General features: G+C 31.2%; 2 protein-coding genes and 1 long non-coding RNA gene across 7 annotated transcripts; 1 reads left to right on the forward strand and 2 right to left on the reverse strand.

Moving 5' to 3' along the window:
- Positions 1-2,003: 2,003 nt before the first annotated feature.
- On the reverse strand, positions 2,004-2,515 carry LOC123898033. Its single transcript, XM_045948878.1, has 2 exons — positions 2,280-2,515; positions 2,004-2,175 (listed from the first exon to the last, which is right to left on the reverse strand). Exons 1-2 carry the CDS (start codon positions 2,373-2,375, stop codon positions 2,065-2,067), a joined length of 207 nt encoding a protein of 68 aa, XP_045804834.1. The 5' UTR covers positions 2,376-2,515; the 3' UTR covers positions 2,004-2,064.
- Positions 2,516-7,391: 4,876 nt separating this feature from the next.
- Positions 7,392-11,092, forward strand: LOC123899152. 5 transcript variants are annotated; one of them, XR_006805521.1, is made up of 8 exons: positions 7,423-7,748; positions 7,881-7,975; positions 8,224-8,294; positions 8,443-8,587; positions 8,786-8,807; positions 9,258-9,460; positions 10,076-10,796; positions 10,926-11,092. It is a non-coding gene; the product is annotated as an uncharacterized LOC123899152 (long non-coding RNA). The 5 variants fall into 5 exon arrangements; XR_006805522.1 differs by having other exon boundaries at positions 7,435-7,748; positions 8,224-8,278; XR_006805520.1 differs by lacking the exon at positions 8,224-8,294 and having other exon boundaries at positions 7,435-7,748.
- A 2,503-nt stretch (positions 11,093-13,595) lies between these two features.
- Positions 13,596-13,994, reverse strand: LOC123896563 (non-specific lipid-transfer protein 13-like). The gene has a single exon (XM_045946939.1). It carries the CDS (start codon positions 13,992-13,994, stop codon positions 13,596-13,598), a length of 399 nt encoding a protein of 132 aa, XP_045802895.1.
- Positions 13,995-22,392: the final 8,398 nt, after the last annotated feature.

Below are 22,392 nucleotides of genomic sequence, written 5' to 3' on the forward strand. Positions count from 1 at the left end.
ATGTTATTAATATAAAACAACAACTTTGAATGACGTTAAATTCTGTTGGGTTCAAGTGTGGAACGTAGATAGTTAAAATTCACATTCATTATGAATGAGTTAAATATTGAATATATAGAAGAAGGACTCATACTAATACTTTAATATTATGAATGAAAATTTGGTGTCCTTTTCTGTTATAGTCGTGGAGTATTCACACATAATTGCTCTCTGCACTATTTCGAAATCTCCAACAAATTATTACCTGAAACAACATAGATCAAATTTGATCGATTTGATTCATTGGTCATTCGATTGAATCATCAAGTTCATAAGCAATAAGAGAATCAAGATATGATCTTGATTTTTGCAAGTCACTAAATTTGGTATAGTGATGAAGAGTTTAAATAGTATGCTAAAGATCTAGGGTTGGATCATCACATGTATCGTAAACCAACAAAACAAATGATCTTGATTTTTGCATTACTTTACTTGTAGTTTACTCCTTACTTTGCACTTCTTTTTTCATGTAACAACCATATAACCTAACATCATTGTTTAAAAGCTCATACCGCACCTATAAGACTCAATTCGGGACAGCAATCCTCAATCAAATAGGGGCTTTCTAGTCTTTCACGAAAACATATAAAAAATTCAAAATTCCTTTCGTGAAATAAACAAAACAATAGAAATTTCGTAAATTGGATTGATTCTTATTTGATTCATAAATTATTTTTCAGCATCAGATTCAGAAATTTGTCACACACCAAAGAATATACTAGACAATTTAGCTGCTTGCCCAACACGCACAGTAGCAAAATAGTACTAAAAAATTGTTTCATCATCACACACAACAAAATTTACTTGGTAGAGAATATTCCATTCCATATAGGAGTATTATACCAAGCAACCATCACCATCATTATTGTAAAACAAACAATCGATTGCAAAAGCAATATTGTACACTACCTTGATTACTTTAATTTCATGTACCAATTATCTAATCAAACATTTACATGAGGATTTCACCATCAAATTCTAAATTAAGAAGATTAAAGAGAATTAAAATAGCATAGAATTTACTTCTAGTTAACTTTCTTTTATCTTCGATATCAAACCATTTAAAGACCGATTAATCTGAAAGACATTAATCCTATTGTTTATTAGCAAAAACCCATTTAAAATTGAAAATTTTAATTTGTATGAACTACCCCAAACACTAAATGCCACCAAGAGAATTCTTTTATCTTCAATTGTCCCTATTTATTTTTAGTAATTGATTATAATAAGGTTAGTACATTCACATGTTGAAGCATACTAAACTATGATAAAATTGACAACCAATCATAGTACAATATTTTATATGTACAAGCTAGCAGCAATCGACAGCCAAGCAATTATGTACTTTCTTTGGACCTACAACTGGACGGTGCACCACTATTAAAAATATAGGGGGAGGTTCAAACCGTGAATTCCTGTATTCAGTGTGTGTAAATTTTGTAAATTTTGCAATGATAGGTGATTCAATAGTAATTGGCGCGTTAAATTTGGTAGAAATGTCTACTGATCCTCACAATTATGATTGAGAGAAGGCTAAAATGACTTAATAATGTAATCATTGAACTTGATCCCGAACAAGATTAAACTGGTGATGAAAGAAAAAAATTGTAATTAATTTTAAATTAATTAATTTTAAAAAAATTGACACAAATAGTCTAATCTAATTTTCTTTAGAAAAAGAAAATATAAGGGAAACAATTAAATAAATGATAAATGAATAAAAATATTTTAGCACAAATCATTCGAAACTTTTTTTGGTACATAATCATTCAAAACTTTATACTTTAATTTTTCATTACCCATAAATAGGTAACAAAAAAGAAAAGCACCAAATAATTTCGCAACATTACAAATTATCTTTTTTTCAATATTTCTCCTATTAATTCATTCTAAAAAAAAAACTAAAAAGAAATATTTCCAACAAGTGAAATCTTCTTCTCTAAACCAAACAGAGGCCAACAAGATGAAGAAACATATTCATTGAAAATTCCAAAACCAAATTCAGCGAAAATTCGAAAACCCCTTTCATCTATGAGCAGTTATAAGCGTTTCAATGAACCGCAAACCATCAAATCTCGGCGCAAATTTCTCCGACGAAGAATTCTCATTGCGATTTCTTTTCTCAGAAGTACTTTCCTGAAAAACACAAATTACAAACAACAAAATCAAAAACCATTCAAGAAATATCAGATCCAGGGTTTAAAGATAAAGAACAAAAGAAAAAGTAGTAAAGTAAGTACCTGATGATGGTGAGAGTTGTTTGCGGAAGATGAAACGGTGACAGCGGTGGCTGATGCGGCGGCGATTGTAGCGGCGAAGAGGCCGGACTTCTTCATAGTTTGTGTGGTTGAGAAAAGAGATGAAAGGTTGGAGTTTGAGTTTTGAAGAAAAATCTAGAAAGTGAATTTGTGGAGAGAGAGAGAGAGAGAGAGAGAGAGAGAGAGAGAGAGATAATCTTTTTTTTTTTGCGGAAGTTTGAATGAAGAGGGTTTGAGTATTTGACGGCATATATATAGGGGAGAAGATAGGTTTAATAAAAAAAGTGAATATTAATTTATGCGGCAAAAATACATTGATTTTTTTTTTCTTTTCATTATTTTATGAAATTACTAATTTGGCTACCTGAATATTTACGTCACCACCACCACTTAACTTTTAGCACAAACCATTCAAAATATTTTTTATGTTTCTCTAATTTTGCAAAAATTAAACTTTTATTTCTCCAACGATTTTTTTTTTCTAGTTGCGATTAATTTTTTCAATTTCAATTTTTTTTTCTGTTACTGGACCTGGCCCACCTAATTGGAGGTTAGAAAAGATCTCTAATAAAATAAAAATAAGGATAAATAGAGTTTTACCCCCTGCAAAATAGCCGAGTTTTGCATTACCCCTGCAATATTTTTTTTGTGATTACCCTTGTAATATGAAGATTCCCTCAATTACCCCCCTAAGTTGCCAACTAGATATGAAATCTTTATTTTCGATGATGTGGCACGCATATGTCGATTTTATTTTTATTTTAATTTATTTTTATTGTTATAATGATTCCAAATCATTTTTATTTTAAAAAAAATTTAAAAAAATCTGCAACAACATTGAAATGAGTTCACCGAAAATTCATCTTCTTCCATCTCCTTCTTCATCATCTTCATCACAATTGTCATGAGTTCATCACATAAACCCAGAAAAATCCATTGAAATGCAGTTCCCAGAAAAACTCTCTCACTCACAACAATATCACCTTAAAACTTAAACCCAAAAATTAAAACTTGAACATAGAAAAACTCATTCCTTAAAACACATCAAAAAAGATCAAAATCGAGAGAGAGAGAGAGAGAGAGAGAGAGAGCAGTTTTTGCAATTCAATCAAACACGGATGCTTCTAACTCAATTATCGATCTCTAAGAAAGCAGCTTTTCCAATTATCGATCCACCTCCGCCCCTCCACCGTCTGCAAAAATGAAATCAAGAAGCGAACTCATACAACTTTGTTCCGCCGCTATGCACCGGGTAGCCAAAACCGTCGATGAAGTCGCCGCATATGACGAACTAAGCATCACAAAGTTCAACGGAATCGCTATTCTTTAAGAGTAGGCAGAAGAAGAAAGAAGAGGTTTTGGGCATGGTGTGATTTTCCAGATGTATGATTTTGAGAGCAAAAGTTTCATTTGGATTTGAGTTTGAATTTTGAGTAATGGAGCACAAGGCTACTGTTCGTACATAGTTTGGGTTGCTAATTTGTTATTGAAGAATAAACATAAAGAATTAAGAAAAGATGGGGTAAAGGGTGTGAGAGGGATAAGAGTTAAAGATGAAGATGTTATTTGTTCTTCCTAATCTTTTTTTTTGTTGTTGCAGATTTTTTTTTATATATATAAATAATTTGAAATCATTATAACAATAAAAATAAATTAAAATAAAAATAAAATCCACATATGCGTGCCACATCATCAAAAATAAAGATTCCACATCTAGTTGGCAACTTAGGGGGGTAATTGAGGAAATCTTCATATTACAGGGGGTAATCAAAAAAAAAAAATATTGCAGGGGGTAATGCAAAAATCGGCTATTTTGCAGGGGGTAAAACCCTATTTACCCTAAAAATAATAACAGTTGTAATATGTAAAAAAAACATAAAAAACATATAAAGACCAAAGAACAATCTAAAACTTAATGTGAATGCTCACTCTACGAGTGATGGCCATTAAAGTTTGGGATTGTTCTTATAAAGGGATGACAGAAGTTGCATTGGAGCTGCTACTAGGGTTCGATGGTGATTTGATAGGGTTGAGCTTGCAGAGGTGTTGGGTCTTAAAGATACCATAAATTATGTTGAGCATTGGCGAGATAAATGGGTGATACTCAAGATGGATTCAGAAGTCATTGTTAGGGCGGTAAATTGAAGAAGTTTTCCCCTATCTCAGTGGTGACAAATTGCTAAGGATTATGTGCTATGTTTCTGGAAGCAAAAGAGGCATATATGTAGTTTGGGTTCGCAAGACTGGGAACAAGGTGGCTCATGAAATAGTAGTAAAATTTATATCATGTGACCTAAAATAATTAAAACTAATGAAATTATACTTATTAATTTAATCGATAGTATAAATTTGAGGTCTAAAAAATATGAAGCTCAAGGTGACTGCCTCACTTACTCCTCTTTGGGTCGGCCTTGCCTCTTTGGATCCCCCAACGCCAAATTTGCTTAAAGATTTCCGGAAAAAGAGGAAGATGAGCCTAAAAAAACTAATAAAAGCAAATTTTGTTGAAAACTATCATAAGTAGAGCAAAATTAAGCTGCTCCCTCCTGTCACATTTATAAGCAAATTTAACTTTTTTTGTACATTGAAAAATGAACGTGTGTGGTCTATAATATAGGTCACATACATTCATTCTTCAATGTACTAAAAAAATTAAATATCGGAGAGAGTAGTTCATTAGATAAAGAGGAAGAAAGGGTAGAAGTAGCTATGATATCATTACATATTTTAAGACATAACCACTAACATAACAATTCAAAGTTCCAGTCACCTGGAGGTGCAAACATATTAGCTAGTTTATTCACGATCAATTAACTTTTTTTTTTTTTTTGAACCATCACGATCAATTAACTTATTCAATATTAATCGGTATAACTATTAATATTATCGAATATTATAAATTTAATTTGATATAAATTCATTCGCAATGATCTAACTTATCAACTATCTATGGCTAATCTTTTACTAAAATAACAATGATGATCTCCTGGAGGATGATATGGTAAAAGACATAAGAATAAATTAGAGGTTAAGGTTACGCGGCTCATCGACGTTCATAGTTACTCCAACATGATTGGACGATATTTTCAAGAAAAATCCAATTAGTAATCGACGCGTGTATGGTATATGTTATATGAACGAGGCATCACAGTTGTCACAGCTTAATTTAATAATTTTGAGGTGTTGTTGTTGAATCTTCCTTCATTGTGTGGTAGAGTGCCGTTTGTGATTGACCGGGACTCCCTTCGTCCCAAAATATAAACAAAAATAAGTTAAAGAAATTTAATGTATTTGGTTAAAGATTTAGACTAAATATATTCATTTCTGTTGATCAACTTTTGCTTATATTTTGGGACGGATGGAATACTGAGGATGACAATTTGACCCATACCTAAAAGACACCCGTAAAAAATACCCATAACGGATAGGGTAAAAACCCGTATTTTGAATATAGGGACGTGTATGACTAATTACCCGCAAAAATGAATAGGTATGGGTACCTTAGTACCCACCCATACCCACGTAATATTTATTTATTTATTTTATATATATATATATATATATATATATATATATATATATATATATATATATATATATATATATATATATTATATAATAACCTATGTTTATCGGTTTAAAAAAATACAAAACTATTAAACTATTACACATTTTTAATAAAATGTTTATTTATAACTTAATACAAATACAATGTGAATATCCCAACAAAGTAATGAACTTTATCATGATGCATCTTAGACCCTAGTTAGGTCTAAGTTAGCAAGGTGCACCTTTTTAATTGGATCAAAATACCCATTCTTTTTAATTAATTAACCAAATTACCCATTAATAGACGCGGATCCAGTGTCGCGCGCGTACCGAAGGACCATGGTTACAGACCGTTGATTTCCATCAGACAGCCAAGATCTGATCTCATCAAGACTGTCTGATCAATCCGACAGCCCAGATCATCCTGACCCATCAGATTCCAGCGCGTGCGCCACACTGGATTACACCCTGGAGAGAGAAAAATTTTAGGACACGTGTCACACAATGGTTGGCTGGACGTGATTTTTGTTCATTTAATACTTTGAACTCAATTATTTCGTTGTAAATTAATTTTTTATTTTTATTTTTTTATACCAAAATTCATAATTTTTTTTTTCTACAAATAGAGACTTGGTTCGTTTGATTTGGACACCGAAAAAAAAATGCAATTTTTCACTACCTTAATATCATTTTTTGTCTACTAAATATGTTACTTGTGTGTTGTAATTTAACACGCACCACTCAACCAACTCACTGAAACCATTATACCAGGAAAATAGTAGATAATATTCTGGAACTTTTGGTATATTTTATGAAATTTTTGGAGACCTGAAACTATTTTTAGTTAATTAAATGAGATAAAACGGTAATTAAAAACTAATGTTTGCTTCTGAAACCATTTTACTGGTAGAATGGTTGCACATAGTTGTATTCTGAAACCATTTTACTGGTAGAATGGTTTCAATGAGTAATTTATTAATTGTGTTTGCTTCTGAAACCATTTATCTGGTACAATGGTTTCAGAGAGTTGTAATCTGAAACCATTTTGCTGGTAGAATGGTTTCAGTAAGTTGATTATTAGTTATTTGCTTCTGAAACCATTTAGCTTGTAGAATGGTTGCACATAGTTGTACTCTGAAACTATTTTACTGGTAGAATGGTTTCAGTGAGTAATTTATTAATTGTGTTTGCTTCTGAAACCATTTAGCTGCACTACCACAAAAATTAGTTTTAATAGCGCCTATTTAATAGCGCTTATTTAAAAAGCGCTATAAAAGATTAACACGGAGGCCCTATAATAACGCTTTTGAAAAACCCGCTCTTGAAACTACCAACACTGATACTCTATAATAGCGTTTTTGAGAAAGTGCTATTAAAATCATGTCTTACAATAGCGTTTTTCATTTAAGCGCTACAATATGTGAAATTAGTAAATAAAAAATATGATGTTGTTGGGTGTCGAACCTGTGACCCTCTTATTATAGTTTTTTTTTTTTTTTTTAAACAGATCTCTTATTATTGTTAATAAAAAAAAACATTGATATCAAAATTAAAATTAAAAAATAAACATAGAGTCATTCATCTCCGTCGAACCTCCATCGATGTCGTCTTACCTTGTCAAGGTACACCGATCTCGTCGTCTATGTTCTTCGTTTCGACCCATCACCTCACAATCGAACCATATATCATTCGTTTTCTCTCCTTCAAACCCTAAATTGTTCTTCGTTATTAACACCTTTATCAACCATGTAACAAAAAAAAAACACCTCTATCAACCACGCTCGAACACCACCCTCACCCCTTCTTCGATGCCTTTCGTTGACAGAAAGAAAGAAAGAAACTATCACGCAAAGGAGCTTTTTGCCAACCCCTTCACTGACGAGCTTCTGCCCTCATACACAGGTTCGATTTGAAACCCTAATCTTGTCTGATCCTTTGGTTTCTTGATTTTTCAATTAATTTAACCTTCTTTCAGTTCAATGTTGCAAATTGACAAGGACCACCTCCTTGATTTTTCAATTGCTTAAATTTCAGGTGTTGCAAACTATTTGATTTTGGATTTTAGTGTGGTATCATCTATTTGTTTTCAATCGCTTAGTATTGTTTATTTTGAGGTGTCTTCATTTCAGGTAATTCATTTTTTAAAAATAATTGTTTGATGATTAAGAATTTGAAACACCCTCACTTGCTTGTTGTGTGGTTTGTGAATGTATTGAAGAAATTGAAGTTGTAAATTTTAATCCATGTTTACATTATCTTCTTGCCATATATTAGATTAGGTTGTTCTATCTTTGTGTGATTTTAGACATAGATTGTTGATCATCTTTGCCACATGAAAAAGTGTAAATCTATTAATCTTGCTGTTGTGTTTGAACAGTTGGAATGGTTCTTGTATAAAAAGGGTTGCTCAAATGCATCTTCTCTATAAATTTGTAGGTTACATTATAGGTGATGATTTTCAATTTTAAGTAAAAAAAAGCTAAATTTATAATGTTTTCAATCCCTATAATGATGCCTCTGCTACTGGATAATTTAATTTAACTTACTCCTATTTCTAGTTGATATATTATGATTTCACTTTGTTTTCATTGTACAGGAAACTTGACATGCTTTGATATATAAATTAAGAAGTGGTCAAAGTAATAGGTTCAAGTTCTTTGAAATTTGGTGGATGAGAATTTTCTGCATTTCCTCATAGGATTGATTGAAAAGGAGCATTCTTTCCTGTGCGTTTTTAAATGGTAGGTAGATTGGAACCGCTGCTACAACTATGAAATCTATTGAATTTGTGTTTCTCTGCATCTTTTCTCTCCGGTCGAGCCAAACTATTGATTCTTCCTCTTCTATTCTCTTTCATTACCTCTTCTTTTTTCCTTTTTCAATTAGAACGGTTATTGAGTCCACCAAACTACCTCTTATTCCTTTCTTCGCTGTTGTAGGTTTCAACCGCACCAACTGAAGGTATTTGTTGATCTTGTTTCCCTTCATTGTTACTGCTCTTTTGTACATTTTATCTTTTAGGCATCATTTTTCACTTGATTATATTATTGGGTTTGAATTTTTGCTGTTATATTTCCTCTGCATTGTGGTTCTCAATTTGGATTTTCAGTTTTTTCTAGTTAATTTATAGTGTACTTATTGTGAATACTAAATCATAAGTAAGAATCTTGTATATATGTGTGTGTATTTAGTGTAGGATATTTGTTTGTTGAAAATGCTATTGTGGTGCATAATTGTATGCCTATGTGTAAGTCGTTTGAGTTCTGTTTAGTGTAGATTCAAGTGTGAATTGTGAAACTAGTAATGAATAATGAATTTAAAATTATAACTGTGAAGTGTAAATGTTGAAGTTCTTCAATACTAGTTTCATTTTGTTTTGCTAGTTCTCAGTGTTTTATTCTTATTTTTCAGTTCTTTCATATGTGAGGAGATCATATACCGGTGATATTTACCACGTCTTTAAAAAAATCATACAGGTACCAAGCTACCAAGCTTACTTTGCACATGTAACTTATTTTATGGTAAAACTTGTATGTATCTGCAATTGTAAATGATTCAGGAAAATAATAGGTATGCCTCAAATCACACATTGGGAATGGATCTGCCACTCTTAGGTAAGTTTTAACTCAAAACACTATATATTAGTGTCCTTTCTCTATTTTTCTGAAGTTCCAGATTACTAGTCCTGCATAATATTAGAAGTTTGGTATGCTTATTTTGTTCTTCTATTATTTTGAATGACTTGTGAAAGATACATTCATCATGACCTTGTAAATCATTCGTAAGTTTATGTAAGTCAAACAATTTGATAGTGCTCCATTTTATCATAGTCATTCAGCTGTTTGATGGTCTTGAAGTGTATTTGATGTGTCGAACTGTTATCACTCATATTGTGTAAGTAACCATGTGCTTTAAGTGTATGTAGCTCATAAACAATTTTTGTTTATCATGCTTATCTTTAATTCTGAAACTTCTGAATATTACTCTCGTAGACATGACTCATGAGTAGCTTCTTTTCTTGTTAGTATTATTAGTTATGCTTCATTCAAGTTTGAACACTAAGTGATGAATTTTCTGGTTCCTTGGCTGTAATTTTTTTTTAAGAGTTACAGAATTACTACTCTGCTTTTTTATTTTGATATGATGGTTGTGAAGTTTCAGTCTTAGGCTAAGATCATTGTTAGGTTCAAAGTTATAAGATTTTTGAATTTGTGTCAATAAACTTGTAGGTTCCAACTAAAGAAAGCTGACATTGCTTATATAAGACACCTTTCTGCCAGGCTTCCCGAGGTTACATCTATTATCTATATCTTTCATTGAACTTAATGATTTTATTTTTAGTTGACTACAAGAATCAAGTTGCAGCCTACAGGTATCTCTTTCTATCTTTCACTTGTGTAGTTCCCTTAATAGGATCCGATATTAAAAAAATTAAACACTTTATTTGTTGTTTTGTATACTGTGAAATGAATGACTTTCAGGTGAAGAGGGAAGATTAAATCAAATAGTACATAAAGATCTAATGGGAGAGTGACTTATTTAAATGAGAAGAAATTGTCCATGTTGCGCTCATGTGTAGACATATTTTAGGTGACTTTGTTTATTATGTGGAATTGCATATGCCTCTAAGTACTAAGGCACCACATGTAGAGTTATAAATTTTGTGACAATCTGAGTTGGTAATTAAGGCTTTTTTCATGTATCAAAGATCAACTATTTTGAAATCAGTGGTGTCATTTATAAGCAAAGGATTAATTAAGTTTGCCATTTTGATACCTCTAGATATATTTGAGTTGTATTTTGAAGTTAGATTATTTTATAACCAATACTTGGTTAATATTGTAGTGCATGTCACTTATTTTATTTCTTATGAGCAGTTTGATTTTAGGATTAATGAAATTTGTTTGGTTTTTATTATCCAGATTCAGAAAAACTAGCACTCATTATCAGGTGACTCTTACCTTTTATTCTTATTTTCTTTTTGTAGAGGATGAAATATTTTCCACCTTAGTTATTTTCCTTTTGGATAAAAGAATTGATATATCTAGTCTAAGTACCTTTGATTATAACTATATGCAGACATGAAAACAAATGAGTATAAGCCAACAATGGTGGTGTTGACAAGACAAAAGTTGCCAACATTATTGTACGCAGAGAGGGATCAATGGTGCTTTTACTTCTACTTCATTTGAAAGATCAAGGATGTGAATTTTGACGTATCAATTTATATTTAGCTAGTTTTGTGATTTTTCCATCTCGTTGCTTATCAATGCTTAGCAATGTATTTAATGCTCTGTAATTCATATATTAATTAGTTTAAATGCAAATTGTATTTGGATTTGAAGATATCCATTGTATTATACAGTAGTAATTTGTAAAGATTTGAGTAGCATATTTTGTAACCAATATTTTTGTATGGTACACAATTTGAATGTCTTATGTGGTGTTTGATTCTAATCTATGAAAATTGTTGGCTCTTTTTTTTTTGTATTCAAGTATAGCCTAATAAAAAATTGGATTTTTTTTTTATTTTAAAAAAAGACCTTTAATGGCGTTTATTAAAGAAAGCGTTATTATAGGTAGGTGCGGGCGCTATTAAAGCAAGTATATTTGAAGACTATAACAGCGCTTTATGCACAGGTGCTATTAAATATATGACCTATAATAGCGTTTTTAAAAAAAAGCGCTATTAAATCCGTTTCCCAGTAAGCCGAAAACAACATACGACAGCGGTTTTGTCGATAAGCGCTGTTAAATATGGACAAATGATAGCGTTTTAAAGCGCTATTATAGGTACCAGACCTATAATAGCGGTATCAGTAATAGCGTTTTAAAGCGCTATTAAAAGTCAAAACAAGTGCTATTAAAGGCCCCTTTTTGTTGTAGTGCTGGTAGAATGGTTTCAGAGATTTGTATTCTGAAACCATTTTCCTGGTAGAATGGTTTCAGTGAGTTGATGTAAGGTAGTGAAAAATGAAATTAAGGTAGTGAAAAATTGGGTTTTTTTTTCTGTGTCCAAATCAAACGAACCAAGTCTCTATTTGTAGAGAAAAAAATTATGAATTTTGGTATAAAAAATAAAAATAAAAAATTAATTTACAACGAAATAATTGAGTTCAAAGTATTAAATGGAAAAAAATCACGCCCAGCCAATCAGACAGCGACACGTGTCCTGCTTTTAAAAAGTAGATTCTTCTCTCTCCAGGGTGTAATCCAGTGTGGTGCACGCGCTGGAATCTGATGGATTCGGATGATCTGGGCTGTCTGATTGATCAGACAGTCTTGATGAGATCAGATCTTGGCTGTCTGATGGAAATCAACGGCCTGTAACCATGGTCCTGCGGTACGCGCGCGACACTGGATCCGCGTCCATTGATGGTAATTTGGTTAATTAATTAAAAAGAATGAGTATTTTGGTCCAACTGAAAAGGTGCACTTTGCTAATTTAGACCCAACTGGGTCTAAATTAGCAGCCCCCTATATATATTATATAATAACATATGTTTATCGGTTTAAAAAAATACAAAACTATTAAACTATTACACATTTTTAATAAAATGTTTATTTATAACTTAATACAAATACAATGTGAATATCCCAACAAAGTAATGAACTTTATCATGATGCATGTTAATCAAATTTTTGTTTATAAATTTCACGAGTCAACATTAAAGTCTTTAAAAAAATTAATTATATTAAAACGATATAATACGGGTACGAGTATGAGTACTTAGGTATTATGAACAAATATTTACATATTATTATGAACAAATATTTATCTTTAAAATTCACTGAATATTTAAAATTCATTGACTTTTAAAATTCATTGAATATGTTTTATCAAAAAAATAAAAATTCATTGAATATGTCTTTATTATTTTTAATTGTGTTTTATTATTGACGGGTCAACTCGTTATCCGTTAACTCATCAAAAGGTAAATGTTTCATCATATTTATTTAAGTTGACCGGTTTCGCTCCATTTTAAATGGGTTGTCGAGTCAAAGCGAAATAAGTTTGCCTTGGATGAATTTATCACCCTTAAATAAAGAAAATTAGAAAAACTAAACTAAAAGAATATGAAAGAATCCAAATCATATTTTACTACTACCCTGGCTGCTGCTAAGCAATTTTTTTTCTTACCAAATGGCTAAACATATTAATTGTCAACTATTCAACGTTTGTTGTTTAGTAAAAAAACGTTTGTTAAAAAATGTCACATATTCTAATCAACCCATTGACTTTTCCCGCCACTAGCTCAAATATATATGGTCCAGATACTTCCACTCTCCTAAAAATGTTCAGTAAATCAAGAAAATTGATCCCCTCAAATATGTCCATTTCCTCATTAAAAAGTAAAAGGAAAAAGGCCAATTTCAAAGCTCTTGTTCAATCATCTATTTTTTTTTTAATCCTCTACAGAGAGAAAAAAAAGTTTGATAATCTAAAGTTCAGTCATGAGATAAGTAAAGTTTATTAAAAAAATAAGTAAAATTTGATTAAGAATTGTATCCACCGTCCACCGGAGATCGAACTCGAATTTCTAGGGAGATCTTATTAACCATTTGAGGCCAATGTGTTAGTTTACAATCTTCTAAATTTATCGAAGAGGAACCTTCCCCAATTGGCCAATAAAAAATAATTGATATTTGCTTTAACATTTATTAGATTAATTAATACAACAAATAAAATTTCCAAAACATTTTATTTTTCCATTTATGAATAAACCATTTTCCTATACACCAATTTCCTTACTTGGAACAATCCATGTTATCAGAGATAGGAAAACTAAGAGTGGTGTTACACATAAGAGGAAGATCTTGTATTCTAGAAGTGTCCAATGATATTGTTGTCCCCTTCACCATGACTTGAATACACCAACAAATGAACATGGGACTGGTCCTATGTTGGACTAATATGTTTAGTTTGTCTATGTGTTGACAACACCTTCTCAAGGGTCTACCAAAATTGTAAATTGCATTTGAATCCCCCACCAAGAATCCCAAACAATTTGTGAAGTATTCAAATATACGTTCACAAGCATAGAAATTGGCTATAGGGTATAATTCTTTTGCATGTGCATTGTTGGATACAAAAACTAGAGACATTGCTAGTGGTACTATGATGCACACAATGTGAATATTAGCCATTGTGTAAGTAAGATGAGGTTAATGCTTAGATTAGATGCATGTCTTTAATCTTTATTTATAACCATCAGACCACAATTATGTTCCTTAAATTCATCAAAAACTTTGAATAATACACTTTCCCTCAACGAAAGCAACCTAAATAGTAGTGATAATATTAATAAGTCTCTCGTCGCTTTTTTTTTTTAATAACTAAGAAATTTGTATTGAAATGAGTACGAGGAATACTTAAACTCTTAACAAAAAAAGATTATATATTCCATGAATACAAACAAGGGGACAATTGTTGCCCGTTTGTCTTTTATTTCAAAAAAATAAATAAAAGATCAATTGCTATGCTTGTGAATGTAGATCAATTGTGCAGTTAATCCTAACATTTTTTATCAATATTTTGGAGTTGAGTAAAACTAAACTGATATTCATTAAGATGGACCCAAATTAGAATTTATGTTAATTTTACTTCAATTAAATTCTATAAGATAATTTATTTATTTTTTGAACAAGAGCATTACTCATGAGTCGTGATAGTATAACTAAGGATCTATTTGAAAAAGTTAAAGAGATGAGGGAAGATTATGGCTTTGTGTAAAAGGAATGAGGAAAATACAATGAAGGATAAGTTTTTTTTTTTTGGGGTACATAATGAAGGATAAGTATTATTTAAGAAAAGGATTTATTTTGCTTGCAGATTTTGATGAACCAACTAACTAAAATGCCTCCCATAATTTTGTGGACGTTGTTGTGTTGTGGGCATAAAAAGGGGACAGAGAAATCACAAACTTGGGCCACACGGCACAGGTATGTGCCAAAGATGGTGGGGGTGGGAGCATAATAATAAGGAAAGGGACAATTAAGTCTTTAATTTGTATCACACGTGGCATAGGTATGTGCCAAATGTATGTAGATCTATCTACCTCATCAATATTCAAGAGATTTTGCCATATTGGATCACAAATTGTATGAAATAATTCAACATTCATACCCAATTTGGCATTGCCTTTTGATTTGATAATTGACATTCTTTGCAAATATACAACCTGAAGAGTATAGTTAATAGTGAATGATTTCAAGTTTCAACGGTGTTTTAATAATTGGACTTGGTTTAATCCGTTGAAGCTGTATGTTTTCATTCAACTGTTGTCCCATCAATTTTTAATTTGCGGAGCTGCTTATTGAATTTCCATGGGCCAACTTTTGATTTGAGATCGGGAGTTAGAGTCCAGCGATATCTTTTTTATTTGGGTTTGATGGTTCTCTTTGGTAGTATGGAGGCTGATGAATGTCCTTCTAAAAATGTTATTAGAACTTAACCTCTAATAAGTGGTGTCTGTTTTTAGTTTTTTTATTGGTTATTCCTGTTGGATTTTTTTGTTTACAATGAGTGGGAATCGAACCTATGACCTATAACATACTACCCATACCCCTCACCATTAGACCAAACATAGTGGTTTATTCTTGTTGGATATTTTGATCTTTTAATTTATTTTAAAGTTATTTAAAATATTATTTTATATATAATTATAAAAGAATTAATATAATTAATTGTTTTGTCAAACATGTTTTAATTACTTGTTAAAAGGCAGTTATAATACTTATACCAAATAAGTCCTAATTATTAGGCTTGATGGTTTGGAATGTAACTGAATAATATGAATGAAAGAGATATTTGGAACCGAGAGATATATTCCAGTTCTCAACATATGGACGAGGTGAAAAAAAAGCGGTTCTTACTTCTTCCTTATGTGTTCAAACCCCACTATTAATAATTAAATTGAGAAAATAATTTTTCCTTGAGGTATTTTTCTTGGATTACATCACCGGTGTTTAATTATTTCTTGTTAATTCTGTCACCTTGGATATGATTCATATACGGGAAGAACATGTGGAATTTGTGCGCGGATAAATCCTTAAGGACAACAGTGCGATCAGCACGCCTCAAGTTTATGTCATGTTGCAGTTAGTGTTACTTTATTCGCGGTTGCCGACATCAATTGCCACAATTATAAAGATAAGTTTCTATGATATATATTCTTATTTTTATGTTATTCTTTTATTTGATTACTTATATAAATATGTGATTTATTATCGTGATTAGGTCCAATTTTTCCAACAATTTCACTTATATATGACTAGGGTTGGGAACAGGCCAGACCTTGACAGGCCTGAGCCTGGCCTACGATTTTTTTCAGGCCTGAGTCTGGCCTGTGGCCTATTAAATGTTATTTTTTTTAGCCTGGCCTGAGCCTTTTAAAAGCCTGGCATGACCTTGTAGCCTGTTTAAAAGCCTGTTTTACATTAAAACTTATCTATATAGTTTTTTTAAATAGGCTAAACAGGCCTTAAAAAGTTCACATTTAAATTTTTATAATTTCTACAATATTAAGAAAAAGCTAATAATATGATTAACACAATAATTAAAAACTAATAAAATAACAAATACGATTACGAAAAGTCGCAATAATTAAAAGCTAATAATATTTATATAAATAATATTTTTTTATAAGATATAAATAATAATATTATATAAATAATAATTATTATAAACAGGCCGGCCTATCAGGCTTCGTAGGCCTTTTTAGAAGCCTAAGTCTGGCCTATTTATGTAAACAGGCCGTTTTCAAAACCTAAACCTGACATTTTTAATAACCAGGCCAGGCTTATACAGGCCAGGCCGAAGGCCCCTGTAGGCCGCCTGACCTATTCCCAACCCTATATATGACGTCTTTGTTTTGTAGTTCCGTTTTTTCCGATCTCGGTTCGTTCGTCTTGTGTAGAGACACCTGTGATTATTAATAACATATTTGCCGTTAAGAAAAGAACAAAATTGAATCATGTCTATTTCTTTTTATTGTTGATTTCAACCGATTCATTTTTTTGTTTTTAAAATTTATTTATCTGCAATAAGTTATTCAATTCAATCGTAGTTCAACTTCAAATATCGAATTAATTGAATCATGGTCAGAAATTTAGCATTTTAGGTACAATTTTTAACGCACAAGTAATATTTATCTTTTTCTTCTATTACTTCCTTCACCCTCAATTATTTGTTTTGGAGTTACTTTTCAAAGAAGAACGTGACAATAACACCTTAACAACTGTATTATGGGTTATTATAGTCCTAAATGTGTAAGTCCTATTGTTGGTTGGTATACCGAGTTTAGGGTGCAAGCAATGAAACGGTCAAGCTGGAAAGAAATATCGTATTATGTAATTTAACATGGCTAATTTGTCCACTTAAAATAAGAAACTAATGGTTCATGTGAGTTTAACTCAATTGATAAGGACATCATACGATATATGAATATAAAAATTTTAAATGAATATTTTTTTTTGTCAAGTAACATAGTGGCTAGAAAATCCACTTTAAAGGTGAATAAGTGGAGTGTCCGAGGTTCGAACCCAAGCTCCTGCACATATAGTGCGATGTTCCTACCAACTAACTTAAGCTCACGGGGACAAAATGAAGAAAATTATAATCCTAATTTGACTCGTTTCGTATATATTTCTTAGAAATTGAGTTAAATCAAATTCAACCCTCATAGTAAAAGTAATGTTAAATTAAATGTTACGTCTCGATATCCAACTATGAGTGGAGAAAAAAGTCAGTCAAATTACTCATTCTTACATTAGGCTTATAAAAAAAAAACTCATTCTTACATTAAGATTAGAATAGTACAGTATAGTTTTATTGTATAGTTAAACTCGAGTCAAAAAGTATTCTTTTATTGTATTTTTGTTAAAAAATTATGTTTAAATAACATTTTCCATTTTATTATTACTCATTCTTACAATATAACATATATATAGTATATGCGGACTATAAATAGACAATGTACACTCTAATCTATTTTTTTTTATATGAAATTAAACTTCAGTTTATCCCAATAACCAAAATATAGGGGTCATTTTAACACAAAAAATTCAAATTTTAAGCATAAAATCATGAATTTAATAACATTTTCATATTGTTTTGGATTGAAAACGTTTAAATTTGATATACCTAAACCTTGAATATGAAAATATAATAACAACGTAGATGTATCAATGAGCTCTAACACATGTCAATATTTACATTTGAAGAACCAATAATAGTTTAGAAGACTGAAAGTAATTTATGGTAATTACATCAATACATAAATATTTCACTCTTTGGCCACGTCACAACAACACAAAAACAAACTCTCCTAAATCCTAATGCAACACATCCATACTATAATCTTTCTCCATTGCTTTGTCATCTTCATATAGTCATCTTCATAGCCATCCTTTTGTTAACCACTTCCTTCCCATTGTCCGGACTCGTGATCCAAGATGAGAGTCTGGTTCAGCCATCTTGATGACTTCATCCACAGTCTGAACTAATCAAGATGGGTGAACCAGACTCTCATCTCTGGATCAAGAGTCCAGACTGTGGATGAAGTCATCAAGATGGCTACACCAGACTCCCATCTTAGATCAAGAGTCCGGACTCTTGATCCAAGATGAGAGTCTGGTTCAGCCATCTTGATGACTTCATCCACAGTCTGGACTCTTGATCCAGAGATGGGAGTCTGGTTCACCCATCTTGATTAGTTCATCACTCTTGATCCAGAGATGGGAGTCTGGTTCACCCATCTTGATTAGTTCATCCACAAGATGAGAGTCTGGTTCAGCCATCTTGATGACTTCATCCACAGTCCGGACTCTTGATCCAGAGATGGGAGTCTGGTTCACCCATCTTGATTAGTTCATCACTCTTGATCCAGAGATGGGAGTCTGGTTCACCCATCTTGATTAGTTCATCCACAAGATGAGAGTCTGGTTCAGCCATCTTGATGACTTCATCCACAGTCCGGACTCTTGATCCAGAGATGAGAGTCTGGTTCACCCATCTTGATTAGTTCATCACTCTTGATCCAGAGATGGGAGTCTGGTTCACCCATCTTGATTAGTTCATCCACAATCATCAGTTCCTCCAGAGTTTGAAAGAAATCTGCCTTAACATTATAAGAATTAGTATTTGTAGAAACAATATGAATATCATGCCTATTAATTTGAAAGGATATCAAGAATACAAAAGTAAAAAAGTAAATTATATAATAGGAGATTTAATTCTTGAAACTCACCAATCTCAAAGGATAACAAGATGTACCATGTGAATGAATTTAACCTTTTCTCTATGCATCCATATCTAATCAAAGAAATTACTGTTGATGGAAATTTGTGTTGGACAACACAAAAAACAACGATAGAACAAATCATAATGACCAAATTGATGATTTTCATTTCATCAAACATAAAATGATTCTCATTAAACTGGGTTTTATTTCCTTGCAAGTGGATCTAATTAATATGGAGATAAAACAACACAATATTAAACAAAATTAAAAAAGCCAACAAAAGAGTAGATCCAATCAATTAAATAGTAAGAAGAATGACATGAGTGATAAATAAACATTAAAGGTCAAATGTACCTCTCTACATAGATGCAAATAACAAACATTGAGAAAGAGATCTTGATATCTATCAATATAGTTTGCGGGAATCGGCGCAGTATCTTGCATGTCTTGTAAAATTGAACAAAACCACTCATTTATAAAGACTTCGATAAATTAGGGTTTTGCGTTTGCAATGGAAGAGCCTCTTGTGGATTGGATTGGGCCGGTCCACTAATTCCATAAAGAAAATTATTTTTTCTATTGGTGCGTTACAAAATTACTCTCATTTATATTAAAATTAATAAATTATATTTTTGAACCCTAAGTTTTTTTTTTTTTTTTTTACATTTTCATTTGTTCTTTTAAGTTTTTTTAAATTTTTTAATTTCATTTTAATCTCTTAAGGTATAAGTGTTAGACACTTTGGTCCTTAATATTTGGTATCATTTTGGTCCCTTAAATTACAATTGTTCGATATTTTAGTTCCTTAAGTTACACAGATAAGCACTTTGGTATCTTATGTTTCAAAATAGACACTGATATAAAGGACAAAAATGTCAAATACTTGTAACTTGAGGGACTAAATATTAAATTTTGAAATTTAAGGGACAAACCAAGTGTTAGGCCCGAGGCATAATACAAAATTCAAATTTTTTTAGTCCTACCAAAAGAAAGAATATATATTTACGGGCCATCAGTGTTTTAGTCTATATTGTGAGGAATTTTTCTCCTCCCCCCGCATACCCCCAAAACTCTTTTCTCCTCCATAAAATGACTTTTTTTGTCCTTGGTAAAAATTTCTTAGTGTATTGTTTTGCCTTTGGAAATAACATTTTACACTAAAAAAAGTTTAGAAAATATTTTCCAAACTATTTATGCATGGGTAAAAAAATATTTTCGAAGAAGAAAAAAGTCTTTGGGGGGAGGGGGGATTCTATTGTGAGATCCTCGTATACTATGTAATGACATGAGTTATTATGCATAAGGAATAAATTTATGTGTGCATAAACAAATCTCCACCATCAAATTGAATCCAACAAATCTCCAAACGCACCATTTCTCACCCCCAAATCAACAACAACAACCTCTGAACGTCATTAGATTGCTTTGTAGTTAGTTTTAAACTAAAATCATGTCAAAATCATTTTTGTTGTGGAATGATTTCACATTAGATGTACTTAATCATGTCAAAACCATTTTTAATGTGGAATGATTTCAGAGGGTTGTAATCCAAAACCATTTTACTGTGGAATGATTTTGTGTGTTATTTATGCATGGTGCATATAAGGAATTCGCTTATGCACCATAACCGCTCTCGTCTAATATGTCTTTTCTTTTGTCCCACGGACAATAGATATATGTTAGCATTTTCTTCGGTTATATGAATGTGGTTTCATACGAACAATTCCAAATGGAAAGTATATTGAATCTCATAGTGTGTTTTTTGAAACCACTTTTCTATTTTCAAAGGAAGAAACATCCAATCTTGCAATATATAAATTTTCTGATAATTGTGGTAAGGAGGAATAACATGTCACATTCAAAATATATGAATTCTAAATTTTTTTTTGAGGGATATATGAGTTCTAGATGAATGTAGTATGGTATCAAGTATGTACTATATATTGTCTATGAATTCAAATTCTTTGCAGTCACATATTTTTTACTATCCGATTGAGATCAAATATCTATACTAAAGATATATTTTGGTTTTATAAAAAATAAAGTTAGTTTTTATTTTTAAGTTTTGGATTGTTCGATCAAAATTAAACTGTCAAAATAAATACTTAATAATACGATTGCAGGCAGTGACGGCACAAAATTTGTATCCATGGAATGAAATTGAGCCAGCCAGGTGTGAATATGAGTTGTGAACTCAATTAATTCATATGACAATTATATATGATTTAGATGTAGTAATCCACCACACATGCAACACGTATATAATTTTGTATTTTAATCTAATTTAGTATCAATTACGGACAGAGTGACTTTTGGCAGAAAAATTATCATAACTTTTAACAAGCTTTGTATCAAAAAAAAAAGAAAAAGCGTTGTATCAAATTAAGCCCCATATAGATCCATTTTTTTTTTATTACGATGAGCCGTGAATCGAACCTAATACCTATAGCGTACTATTCAAATCATTCACCATTAAACCAAAACTAATGGTTTCATATTTTATTTATTCTTAAAATAAAACTTAACTTCAAACCTATGTATTTGGAGAATGGATTCTTTCCATTAGAAAATAAATTAAGGAAATAATGTGTGGATTTAGACTTTTAGATAAAAAACATGTGATAATATTTTAATTATAAAAAATGAAGAAAAGTTAATTAATGACTAAGATGCAACAATTGAGAAAAATTGAGGAAAAACAAATTCAGAGATCTTTTCTCATGTATTTGCATGACTCCTGCAAATCCTATCTATCTGTCCTACCACAACACCGTAGAACGGAAGCTCGTGTGGAACCTTTGTATTAGCGTCGTTGTGATACAAAACAATTGCACTGTCGTCAACCTGCCACCACCAATATCCATTGATTTGCACCGTCATGTCTCCACCGGATTGCCATCTTACCATTGGACTAATTAATGATTATCCAAAACCTCTATCTATCTTTCTAAAAAGAAAAATGAACAAGTCAATAAAAAACATGGTCGGTTATGGTTTATCTTATGTTATCCTTGCTTAAAAAAAAATCATATGTCATTCTTGCCCTTTGCTCAAAACTCAATACTCCCTCTATCCTTAATTATCAGTAAAATTTATTTTTCAGATTCATTGAATAATTGATGAATCCAAATTATATTATAGATCAAATTCACCAGTTATTCAATAAATTTAAAAAGCAACTTTTACTTATAATTAAGGATGAATGGAGTACATCACAAAATAAGTTTATTAAAAATAAAAAAACAGCTTAATATTTTGAAATTGCCCACTATACACGTTTAATTTAAATTAAAATGTATAAT

Source organism: Trifolium pratense, linkage group LG7, assembly GCF_020283565.1.
Source record: "Trifolium pratense cultivar HEN17-A07 linkage group LG7, ARS_RC_1.1, whole genome shotgun sequence".
In the NCBI taxonomy this organism is placed as follows: Eukaryota; Viridiplantae; Streptophyta; class Magnoliopsida; order Fabales; family Fabaceae; genus Trifolium; species Trifolium pratense.

Coding starts and splice junctions, on each gene's coding strand:
- LOC123896563 (XM_045946939.1), bottom strand. CDS start 13,994: ATGGCTAATATTCACATTGTGTGCATCATAGTACCACTAGCAATGTCT.
- LOC123898033 (XM_045948878.1), bottom strand. CDS start 2,375: ATGAAGAAGTCCGGCCTCTTCGCCGCTACAATCGCCGCCGCATCAGCC. Junction 2,176..2,279: donor ACAACTCTCACCATCATCAG/GTACTTACTTTA, acceptor TGTGTTTTTCAG/GAAAGTACTTCTGAGAAAAG.